The sequence below is a fragment of the Helianthus annuus genome, chromosome 11, assembly GCF_002127325.2.
Source record: "Helianthus annuus cultivar XRQ/B chromosome 11, HanXRQr2.0-SUNRISE, whole genome shotgun sequence".
Classification (NCBI taxonomy): Eukaryota; Viridiplantae; Streptophyta; class Magnoliopsida; order Asterales; family Asteraceae; genus Helianthus; species Helianthus annuus.
In genome coordinates this window covers 8,975,419-8,987,925 of record NC_035443.2, presented here as the reverse complement: position 1 = coordinate 8,987,925, position 12,507 = coordinate 8,975,419, and the positions used below count along the sequence as shown (strand labels likewise).

At 36.0% G+C, this 12,507-nt stretch overlaps 2 protein-coding genes across 2 annotated transcripts; both read left to right on the top strand.

Annotated features, from left to right (window-relative positions):
* Positions 1–4,028: 4,028 nt before the first annotated feature.
* LOC110889475 (aldehyde dehydrogenase family 3 member F1) lies at positions 4,029–8,994 on the top strand. The gene is made up of 11 exons (XM_022137008.2): positions 4,029–4,044; positions 4,162–4,374; positions 5,408–5,476; positions 5,735–5,831; positions 5,914–6,120; positions 6,194–6,315; positions 7,162–7,266; positions 7,657–7,829; positions 7,907–7,997; positions 8,068–8,217; positions 8,556–8,994. The coding sequence occupies exons 2-11, from the start codon at positions 4,177–4,179 to the stop codon at positions 8,802–8,804; spliced, it is 1,461 nt and encodes a 486-aa protein (XP_021992700.1). The 5' UTR covers positions 4,029–4,044; positions 4,162–4,176; the 3' UTR covers positions 8,805–8,994.
* A 932-nt stretch (positions 8,995–9,926) lies between these two features.
* On the top strand, positions 9,927–11,828 carry LOC110889476. Its single transcript, XM_022137009.2, has 2 exons — positions 9,927–10,496; positions 11,710–11,828. The coding sequence occupies exons 1-2, from the start codon at positions 10,161–10,163 to the stop codon at positions 11,716–11,718; spliced, it is 345 nt and encodes a 114-aa protein (XP_021992701.1). The 5' UTR covers positions 9,927–10,160; the 3' UTR covers positions 11,719–11,828.
* Positions 11,829–12,507: the final 679 nt, after the last annotated feature.

Genomic DNA, 12,507 nt, shown 5'->3' with positions numbered 1-12,507 from the left:
TTCGGTTTTATAAACTGTATGTTTTAAATTTTTTTGTAGTATTTATTATTTAAATTGATGGTATAAAGTAAGAATCGAATAGCGCACTGGTTTTGCCTAGTTATATGACCGGACTTGTAACTACGGTTTGATCGATTTGGACGATTTATCAACACCCCTAGGGTAGAGTGATGAAATGGTAGAAACTATGGTGGTTAATTTATGCCCTTTTTATATGATCGAGTTTTAAAAGATTGGTGGTTGGGGTATGGTGATCAAGGTTACTCTCCGGGCTAGTTTGGATCGTCTCAAAACACCTTATCGAGTTGATAACTTGAGATTACGCGGTTAGGATACAAACTTAAGCTGAAAATAGGGTAGAAGATGGAGAGAGGCTAGACATGACATGGCTCTTTATAATGAAACTTCATATTGACAACATTATTTAAAACTCGAGTTGATTAAAATCGGTAACCTAAAAGACGACTATACATTATGAGGCTATGTATTGTGGGGCTATAAGACCATACGTGTGATATTTTGGGTTGCCATAATAGACATCTTCAACATGGAAACTCAATTTTCCCTTTTAAAGTAAATTAAAAAAAAGAGTAAAGTTAAAAATAAAGAAAATAACTATTATTATAATATTAAAATAATAAAAGTATTAAAAATACTATATATTATTATAATACTAAATTCAGGGGCGGAACCAGAGGGGGGTCAAGGGGGTCCGTTGACCCTCCGGTCACCAGAACTTTTTGAATTTTTATTTATAAATTTTGAGTTTTTGAAGAACAGACTTAGAGATGGACCCCGTAATTTGAACGAGTATAGAATATAAGCTTATGATGACCCCCTAACTAAATCGTTCTGGTTCCGCCACTGACTAAATTCACTATTCATTTCATACTTGCGTATTATCGAAGGAGCTGCAATATACTTGCGTATTATCATTTACAATAAAATTGACTTAAACTAAGATAATATGCGTTGTTAGAGCTACATTATAGGTGTCGGTGTTAATCGGTACTCATCTTTTTCGTGTTTCATGTAGAGTGTATGACACCGAAATTTCGAACAATCCAAATCCTTTTTAAGTTCGACCCCATTGATTTTATGAAAAAAGAATGATCCCATTTTCCATTGCCTTTTTTGAAAAAAAAAGCTATACATATTTTTACAAAGATTAAACTTTATATAAACGATTAACCAGCTAAAATAATTGCTATCTATTAAATAGGGTAAAGTTACTCTACAAAGGGTCCTAAAATGTACAAAAACACAATCGATCGCAAAATATAACACAATGTCGAGCAAGATATAACACAATGTCGAAAAATATAACACAATGTCGAAGAAAAAACACACAATGAATCATAAAAAGGACACAATGACACAAATACAGAAAAAAAAAACAATGAGAAATAAAAAGACACAATTGTGTAAATAAAAAGTCTAAAATCTATAAGCTAAACATCTTAAAACAAAAACCTAAAATCTCACGCCGTATAGTTGGACAAGACGGTTCCAATGTCGCTTGAATGAGGCCAATCGGAGTCTGTTTGATACCCTTCTTACGACTTCTTATTGCTAGAAGACTTTGTATTTGATCATAATCATAATAACAATCACTTAAACTAACATAATATGTGTTTCATGTAGGTGTCAATCTATACTCATCTTTTTCGTCTTTCATGTAGACCGTATAACAACGAAATTTGGAACAATCCAAATCTTTTTTAAAATCGACCCATTGATTTTATGAAAAAAGAATGACCTCATTTCCCATTATATATTTTTACTAAGTAAGAATTTTATATATACATTTACCAACTAAAATAATTATAGTTTATTAAAGGATAAATTACACTTTTCGTCCTTTATGTTTATACCGGATTGCAACGGATAGCCTTTAACTTCAATAATTACAGTCACAGTCCTTTATTTGCAAAACCCGTTACACTTTACGTCCTTTAGCGCTAACCTAGTTAAAATTTTCAGTTAAATATGGTATGTGTTTTGCCCATAAGGGTAATTCAGTCATTTTATTAATAAATTTAAAAAAGTAAATTAAAAATAAAACATAAAAAATAATAAAACATAGGGCATGTTTGGCTAAGCTTTTTGAAACAACTTATTGACTTATTGGCTTTTTGAAAAGTCATAAGCTCTAAAACGGTGTTTGGCAATGAGGGTGTATGTGAGAGGGAAAAGTGACTTTTTCAAAAAGTCATTTCATACTGACTTTTCAAAAAGCCAATAAGTCAATAAGCTGTTTTCAAAAAGCTTAGCCAAACATGCCCATAAACACCCTATTCTCTCTTTCTAAACACCATCTCTTTCTCTCTCTAATCCCAAACCCCCAATTTCCGGTGGTGGTGGACGCAACTTTCATGGTGGTGGCAGTGGCGGATTTGGTGGTGGTGGCGGTAGCTTTGTGGTGTGGCAGTGACCAAAAAAAGTCAAAACATATCCCAAACCCTCCAACTTCTCACATTCAAACAAAACCCTACTGAATTGAAGAACCAAAATGCAATTCAAACCCCAATTTCTCAAACCCAAACAAAACCCTCTTACCAAACAATGCAATTCAAGAACCCCAATTGACCCAAAAGTCAAAACTGCACAATCTGCACAACCGCCAACAAAATCTGCAACAGGGCTTTTGAGAGGGAGAGAGGCGGGGTGATGGTGGGTGGGGAGGAGAGAGAAGCGATGGAGAGAGAGGGTGGAGAAGGTGGAGGAGAGAGGAAGCCATGGTGGTGTTCAAGATCTGATCTTTTGAAGGTTTTGAGAAAGGGAAGAGTGTTCAAGAAGATCTGATCTTTTGAAGAGAGAGAGAGTGTTAATTTATATATATTTTAATTTAATTTAATTAATTTAATTTTAGAGTAAAATTACCAACTTACCCTTATATGCAAGGCACATGTCATACTTAACTGAAAATTTTGACAAGGTTAGTGCTAAAGGACGTAAGGTGTAATGAGTTTTACAAATAAAGGACTGTAACTGTAACTATTGAAGTTAAAGGTTATCTGTTGCAATCTGATACAAAAATAAAGGACGAAAAGTGTAATTTATCCTTTATTAAATAAGCCTAATTTCTTACCATTTCAAAGAAAGCCTATTTTTACCAATTAAAAATTTTGTTTATTTACCTAATAACCCATTATCCATTAGTTATTACCCGATTATTATCCTAATTCCTAAATTAAAAAAAACAAGTTGACCCGACCCGAAAATTTTGACGTCAAGCTCTTATAAATCCCAGTACCAGAATCAACTAATACTAGGAAAAAAATCCTGAATCTGTCACTGATAATATATCATAGTCATACAGGGCCGGCTCAATAGCATTGGGAATCTAGGCACGGGCCTAGGGCCCCCAAAAAATAAGGGCCTCCAAGTTTTTTGAAAGTTTTTATATAGTATATGTATTAGGCCCAAATAAATACATTTATTTTCAAAACTAAACTGGTTTTTCATTGAAGAGCCCAAAATAAATATTGTTTAGCAAAAAAAGGCCAAGTTTCAAAACTAATTTCGTCTTGATTTCCAACAATTACAACTCAACAATCGTCGACCTAATCATCAACATTTAGCGGCCTAAAGCCCCTAATACAACCGCAATCATGGTTCCCACTTCCCATCGCAACCTGCTTTTAATTTCTAGGCTATCGACTATCACTAGACAAAAAAGTAAGGGTAATCACCCATGGCGTCGGGATTAGAGGAGAGTTTATCGACGAAATTAGGACCCACACTTCATAATTCGCTTAGGGTCTCACAAAATGTAGGAACGGCCTGTAGTCATATATAAATTCATGTATATATTATGATTTATGAGTATAGTGTAATATTTGGAGTTTAAAGAGTAAAAATAGATCCATACACTTATTTATGAATAGAGTATAATATTTAGAGTTTAAGGAGTAAAAATAGATCCATACACGCTATGAAATCATACTTATAACACCATTACACCAAACTTAACTAGTCTTTTACACATGCTTCTTTTTTCTACAATTCACTCTCATATTTAAAGCTTTCACATGTGAATCAGTATGTGCATAGTATTGGTTGTTGGCAGTTGCAACTAGAAAATTTATTTCCTAAACAATTTTCTTTCTTCCATGTTTAAAGCACACACTTCTAGTTTTAATACTTAGTACATCACAGGTGCAACAAGAAGCCATGACGGACGATCATGAGATCCGAAGGAGCGTGGAGGAGCTGAGGCTGACGTTTAAAAGCGGCAAAACTAGAAGTGGTGATTGGAGGAAAGCACAACTCCAAGCCATTCTAAGACTTGTTCATGAAAATGAAGATACCCTTTTTCGGTTACTTGAATTGGAACTAGGCAAACATCCGGTTGAATCTTATCGCGATGAAGTACGTGGCAATTCGACTCTTCTCTCTCTCTCTCTCTCTCTCTCTCTCTCTCTCTCTCTCGTAGTGATAGTTTTGAAAATATTTAGATCGGTTTTGGTATCAAAAGGGGGTTGCAGCGCAGCTTGTTGTGTTGTTTTGGCATGATATATGGAAGCTTTACTCATTTTGATCTAGGATTTTTTTATTTTTTTATTTTTTATTGGGAAAATGTCACAGAATAATAACAAAGTTTTAAAAGTGTTCTAATTAGGTCACTCGTATCATTTTTGTCCTAATTAAATAACTTAACATTCAAATTGAGTCATGTCCTTTTTTCTATGTGTCAAGAAAAAATGAAGCATAAGATGTTGGGGTCGTATTATTTTAATATATGAAATTCTATTTATTAAAAATAAAAACACTTTAATTACAATAAAAATTAAAAAAACAAGTTACAATCCACGTCATCACTCGAAGTTAGCATCATTTAAAGGGAAAAAAGAAACAAAAATCCACATCACCATGATTACTTATGAAATGGATTTAAAAAACCCTTAATTTAAATGAAAAATGAATGTTGAGTGACCTGATTGTAACATTTTTGAAACTTGAGTGACCTAGTTAGAACACTTTTAAAACTTGGTTACTATTCTACAAAGTTACCCCTTTTTTATTTACATTGATATATTATTATTTGCCAATTGGAGTACTCTTTGATTAAGTCAAAGGTCAAAGATAGACACTAATTTGGGATATAGTGTGACTACCTTATGCAAATCCGCTCTATTAAGAATACTTCGTCTCAAATATTATCAACGCATTTTGGGAACAATGGGTGTGGATGAGCGGAGAACGTGATATTAAAGCACGCTCGGGTGGGATAAATCTAGAGATGTGTGACATGAACAATATTGGCTGGTATGAGAGGCCATATGTTACATGTAGCAAGTAGTATTTTTTTTTTTTTTTTAACAAAGACTAACGTAAATGAAATTGAAGATATAGGTTTAGCCCTATGCTTTTGAGTGAACTGATTTATATTTTGATCTTACAGGTTGGAGTGATCAAGAAATCAGCTGACCATGCATTGGCCTGCATTGACCAATGGATGTCCCCAAAGAAGGTTTGCTAGCTTCCCTTTTGTTTTCTCTATCAGAATATATTAGTTCATATTGTGTTAAAAGTCTTAGGGTTGTGGCCATCTTTATCCCTTTTACGGGTTAGGATCAAATACAAAGTCTCATAAAAATAAGAAGTCGTAAGAAACGTATCAAACGGACTCCGATCGACCTCATTCAACCGGCATTGGAACCGTCTCATCAAACTCTACGATATGAGATTTTAAGTTTGTAGATCTACTGCTAATAAAATTTCCGGGCAGGGACGGTTACCTCTAGTTTTCTTCCCAGCAAGTGGAAAAGTGTTGTCCGAGCCACTCGGCGTAGTCCTCATCATTGGTTCATGGAACTTCCCAATCAGTAAGCAAGTTTAATTATAGTCCTTTCATCATCTTCTTATTACCTTTATAAGCCTAAAGAATCACAAACACTTTCTTCGCAGCATTGACACTGGACCCGCTAATAGGAGCAATATCCGCAGGCAACGCAGTGGTACTAAAACCATCGGAGTTATCCCCGAACTGCGCCTCTTTTCTTGCCAATGTATTGCCATCTTACTTGGACCCGAAAGCCGTTAAGGTTATAGAAGGCGGACGGGAAGTAGCCAACCGACTACTGGAATATAAATGGGACAAAATATTCTTTACAGGTATGTTCTTAATCAGGTTACTTTAATGATTTGTTTCTTATTAATATGTAAAAAAAAAATAAAAAATATTCAGGGAGTCCAAAAGTGGGAAGGATTGTCATGGCTGCAGCTGCAAAGAACTTAACTCCTGTCACATTAGAGCTTGGAGGAAAATGTCCAGTCATCTTTGATTCCCTCCCTAACTCAGATTTGAAGGTTTTTGAGTTTTCCTTTATTCTCTCTGTGTGTGCGTATGTCGCGCAGGGGCGGACCCAGGTGCAACCCTGGGTGGGTGGGTGGGCGGGCGCACCCCTTGAAAAAAATTTAGTGTATATTTTAAGCAAAAAACCCGACCGCACCCCTTGAAGATATGCTTTAACCACTCATCCGCACCCCAGCAAATAATTCCTGGGTCCGCCACTGATGTCGCGTGCGTGAGCAGGGTCGCTCAAAAATTTTTAGTCCTAAAGGGCTTTAAAAAATTGAGGCCTTTCTCGTAAAAATAAAAAGAAAACGAATTGCTTTAGATCCTATTTTTTCATATATCATCTTTATGTATGAATAATTATAGATCATAAACCTCAACAATTTAAGAGCCAAAATCACATACATATAATAGACACACACACACACACATATATATATATTATATATATGGTGAAAGTTTAAAATACAAAAGTCCCTTAACATGCGACGATACGAGACCACCAAATAAGGCGCGTAATTAGGGTTAACCCAACCCATGCGTAACTATGCAAATAATGTGCGCAATTAGGGTTTATCCCAACCCATGAGTAATTATGCAAATAACATGCGTAATTATGTATTATAACGTGCGTATTTTAAAAACAAACATGCGTAATTAAACTTGCGCACCGTCACACATTAAGGTGCTATTGACGTTAACCTTTCCCTGTATATATATATACATATCTAAAATTTGGGCCCTATTGAAGTGGGGGCCCAAAACCCTGCTTTATTTCACTCCCCCTTGAGCCGGCCCTGTGCGCAAGCATTTCTGTATTTTCACATATGAAATGAAAGTTAAATATGGTGGTTCAGGTGGCTGTCAAAAGAGTTGCTAGCGGAAAATGGGGCGCTTGCGCTGGACAAGCCTGCATAGGAATTGATTATGTGATTGTTGAACACAAGTTTGCTTCCACTCTGGTAGCTAATATTTGTGATCATTCTCTTTTTAAATACTACTTATGTAGAAACATAAGTTTTCTTTGTCTAGTTCAGTTATGGGTCTTTTTTTTTTTTTTTTTTTTTTTTTTGAGTTAATTACTGTTTTCGTCCCTGTGGTTTGTCAAAAATCACTCTTTCAGTCCATTAGTTTAAAAATTGCGATTTCAGTCCCTGTGATTTCACTTTCGTAACCATTTCAGTCCACCTCGTAACCATTCAGTCCCTGTACTTACAGAATAAATGGATTGAAATGGTTACGAAAGTGAAACCACAGGGATTGAAATCGCAATTTTTAAACCTGAAATAGTGATTTTTGACAAACCACAGGGACGAAAACAGTAATTAACTCTTTTTTTTTTCTCATTATAGATTGAACAACTGAAGAAGACCATCAAAAGATTTTATGGGGATGATGTGAAAAACTTGAAAAACCACTCGAAAATCATCAACAAGAACCATTTCGATAGATTAAGAAGTTTTCTTGAAGACCCTGCGGTAGCAAACTGTATAGTTTATGGTGGTTCGTTCGACGACACAAGTTTGTAATAATCTTTCCTTTACCCTTTATGTTTCAACTTACATATGGTAATCTTGCATCTAATAACACATTGGTTTACAGGATTATTGAACCGACAATCTTGTTAGATCCTCCACTAGATGCTGAGATCATGAACGAAGAGATATTCGGCCCTTTGCTTCCAATCATCACTGTAAGAAAGAATACATAACATTTTTTTTCTTATATTCTTAATGGTTTAAGTTGTGTCATTGTTACAACAGGTGGATAACATTGAAGAAAGTGTCGAATTCGTCAACTCAAAGCCAAAGCCTCTTGCTCTTTATGCATTCACCAAAAATGAAAACTTCAAGAAGCGGATTTTGGCCGAAACATCATCAGGGAGTGTGACTTTCAATGACGCCATGATTCAGGTAATTGCTATATTCGAAAGTGATTATTTAGTTTTTACTAACAAACGTATTTAGTAATATCACACTCAAAGAGTAGGTTCTGGGGAGGGTGAGATGAAGAAAAACCCTTCATCTATTCTATGAGATAGAGAGGCTGCTCCCAATGAAACCTGTAGCTCAAAAGTGATTATTTAACTAGGTCGCGTTAATTAGATATGAATATAATAATCACTTTTCGACTGCGCACGTCTTTGGCACAAAATCCTCCAAATCTAGGGTGCATTTAAGTTTAGCACGTTATAAACCGGTTAGAACTAGTACATGCGAAGTTCTAACTAGATACACTATTACATCCACAGTTTGTGTGTGACGATTTACCATTTGGAGGGGTTGGGCAAAGCGGGTTCGGTAGGTATCATGGGAAGTACTCTTTTGATACATTTAGCCATGAAAAAGCGGTTCTAGAGCGAAGCTTCTATTTTGAGCTCGAGCCAAGGCATCCGCCATGGAGTAGGTTCAAGTTGGAGTTCTTAAGGGCTGCATACAACTATAACTATGTGGGAATGCTACTACTATTTTTGGGCTTGAAGAGGGTATCAAAATCTTGAGAGAAAAAGGGGTTAACATGATCATGTCATACAAATGCGGTATTTATGTCATTTTGTTTGCGTTGAAATTTTGATTTCTATAACTTTTACGGCATACATTGGTTACCTTGGTTTGTTATATTGCTATGTAATCCGAAGAAAAGGACCGATTTGTAGTTAATCGAAGGTATCAAAGAAGGGTGGCGTGTTCTTCGTTTTTATTAAATAATAATAATAAGGAAAAAATAGTTATAGTTATTAATACACAGACGTCAGACGTTGAATACCGACCATTTTTAAGTAGAAAACTGCAAGAATCTATAGTACATATAACAACCAAACCTGACTAAAACCAACCAAGACCTAACCGGTTTAGTCTTCGGTTTGTACGTTCTCATATCTTCAATTTCAGTAATTTTAGGTTTAAAACTGGCCCGGTCCAATAGTTATTTATAGTTAAATTGGGTTTTGTTAACCATAAGCACATCTCAAAAATTAAATGGCACAATTCTTGGTTCTTTACTTCTTTGCCTAGGGTAGGGCGGTCCAGAAAGTTCGTAGCTTGGAGCTCACTTGGTATGCTTAATTTGAAATTGAGCCGAGCCGGCTCGGCTCGGTTAGATAGTGAGCCTAGCTCGGCTCGGCTCGTAACGAGCCAGATTGGTTCGCTTGATAGCTCGGCTCGGTTTAACTCGGATTATTTTACTTGTGATGTATTTTATTTTTATATATACATTATAATATAATACCAAAATCTTATTTTATTTACATGTATTTATGAGTGTAATATGGTAACTATGACATATTTGAAGTTTGATTACCATGCTAATGAACTAATATTGTATTTTGATGAAATTAAAACTTATTTTGTGTTGTTGAACTTGATTTTAGTTTGTAATATATTAGGTTGAACTTAATTCATATATGTTCTTTTGAATTTTTGGATAATATTTCAAACTACTGAATTTTGAGAGTTGTGTATTAGTTTTTCTTTTTAAAATCGAGCCAAAACAAGTCGAACCGAGTCAACTCAGTTTAAAACCAAGTCAAGCCCAAACTTAGACTTTCAACTTGATTTCAAATTCAAGCCGAGCTAGCTCGGTTTATAATCAAACTATGCCCAAGCTTACCCTAGCTTGGCTCGACCCGGCGCATAATAAAAAGAAAAGTTTAATAGTCAAGAATGCCAACTTATAAATTTTAATATATACAAGTGGAGGGTAAAGTTGTAAATTCACAAGCAAATATTCTTCCATTTTGGCTCATCCGATTGGTTAAAACGCAACTACTCCAATCCAACGGTTATCCCCATCGCCGCCGTCGCTCCTCCGCCCTACAAACCTCCGACGCCATGGCACCGTTAACCGTCAGTCGCCTATGAGATCACCAACTCTGCACCGACTCACCACCACTTTCAACCGATCTCATCTCAATTCAATTCAACTTTCTCTCAGATCTGATTCAACTTTCAACATCACCATGGCTGATTCAGGTTCTAATAATAAAATCAAGTCAGATGACGGTTCGAGCGCTGTCAAGGACGCAACGGAGCCTAAAAAGCCGCCGGAGATCCCTCCGCCGCCGGAGAAACCGTTGCCGGGAGACTGTTGTGGCAGCGGTTGTGTTCGGTGCGTTTGGGACGTGTATTACGACGAGCTTGAAGAGTATAATAAGATTTGTAAAGGAGGATCTGATTCTACAGCTGGATCTAAGGTTTCGTAAACCTTTTGTAGAAATTGTTTGATTATTGATTGTTATAGATCCATTTGATTATTGATTGTTATAGATCTATTTGATGTTCAAATAAACGAATTAGTTCGATATCTGTGTTGTGAGTTTCTTGTCATGATGTGTCTTTGTTTACATATAATCGATCGAATATGATTAGTGAAATAGTTTGAATGATAGATGTCTCATCGGATTGTACAGTCGAATTCGAAGGTTTCGTTAACTTATTGCAGAAATTGTTTGATTATTGATAGTTGTAGATTTATTTGATGTTCATATAAACGAATTGATTCGACATATTTATTGTAATTTTATGATATTCTTGTGCTGCCGTGTCACTGTTTGCATCTGCGTTACCAGTTGATTGAATATGAATATCGAAATGGTTTGAAATTTACAAATCTGTATACAAAAAGTTCATTCCAGTAGACTTCAAATGTTGTTGAAGATCACTCTTATCATTTTTTTTTGGTTATGGTGAGTGTGACACAAATCACACAAAAGCAGTACTATGTTCTTCATGTTCTAGTTCAAATAATACTTGAAGAAGCAAGACCCGAACACGTCTAGTCTAAGGTAGCTGGCTTCAACATGATTGTGATCTGTCTGAACACCGAAGAACGACCTCCTTGAATCTAATCTGCAAAACAGAACGTCGTTAGTCTCACCACAGACCACCTATGGGCTTGAGAATAAGTACTTGCTTATTACTGGAAATATAAGTAAGTTAGAGAGACTAGCTGACCTATCTTACATTAGCTTACTAGTATCTATACTAGGAAAGTAGGAATGGTTACATGTTTATTGTCATGAGAGGTGTGGGACCCAAAGAGGTCATAACCGCTTGATGTTGACATCTATCCTGATTGGTGGTCACACTACGATGCTTTTTGTGGGATGTTCCACGTCAGCCTGGTTTGTTATTGTTCATTGTCTGGTTCGGCTCTTTAGATCCGAATCCGTTGAGTTGTATTCTGCCTATTAACACTGGGTTAAGTCTCATACCTCTTCAATACATCTAACAGCGCTATTTTGGGTTAATTGATCACATGATTGCAGGATTATTGAATTCACAATCCTGTTATTTCTTATGATCTATGCAGATATTATAACTGAAGCACATTGGGTTCTTGGCATCCATTTGTTATAGTAAGAAATAAATCAAACAATTACTAACCATAATTCCATTTCTTGCAAGGGTTTTTGAATCAAGTGTTGGTCTGTAACATGGAAGAAAGCATGGCATCACTCAGAAACAGATTCTAGAACACAATGACAGGTATGCAACATATATAAAACTATTGTTCTATGTCTTTTGTGATACGGATCCGTATATGTGGTGACGCTAGAAACTCTAGCGTGGGGAAATCCTGTGTTCGGCCAACCGAAATCACAAAAAAAAAACAAACAACAGTTTGCAAATGAATTCTTATTCATAAAACTTAATCATCCATCCAAGCATTACAGTTGTTTAAATAGGAAATAGAATCAACTAGAAAAAAGATAAACAAGGAAAATGATAACTACTAAAATTCAAATAAAAGATAAACATGAAATTCAAAAGAATCTGGATGGATGAGGCTAAAGAAGCAGCGACCTCTAGCCACTTTTCGCCGGGTCGGGTTTTGGAATAACATCTCCGGGCGGTTCTTCAAATGGGTCACGATCCGTATCATCCTCCCCCTCTAAAAAAGGACTCGACCCCGAGTCATCGTCATCACCTGGAACATACGGGGCTAAGTCAGCTACGTTAAAGGTGGCAGATACCTTATAATGACCTGGGAGATCGATCTTGTAGGCATTATCGCTAATCCGGCGCAGAACACGGAAAGGACCATCTGCCCTCGGGTGAAGCTTCCCGAACCGTCCCTGTGGAAAACGATCACGACGCAAATAAATCCAAACGAGATCACCTTCGTTGAAAACCACATGTCGTCTGTGTTTATTAACCCGAGTCTGATATTGTAAATTATGTTTCACAATTTGCTCCCGAACC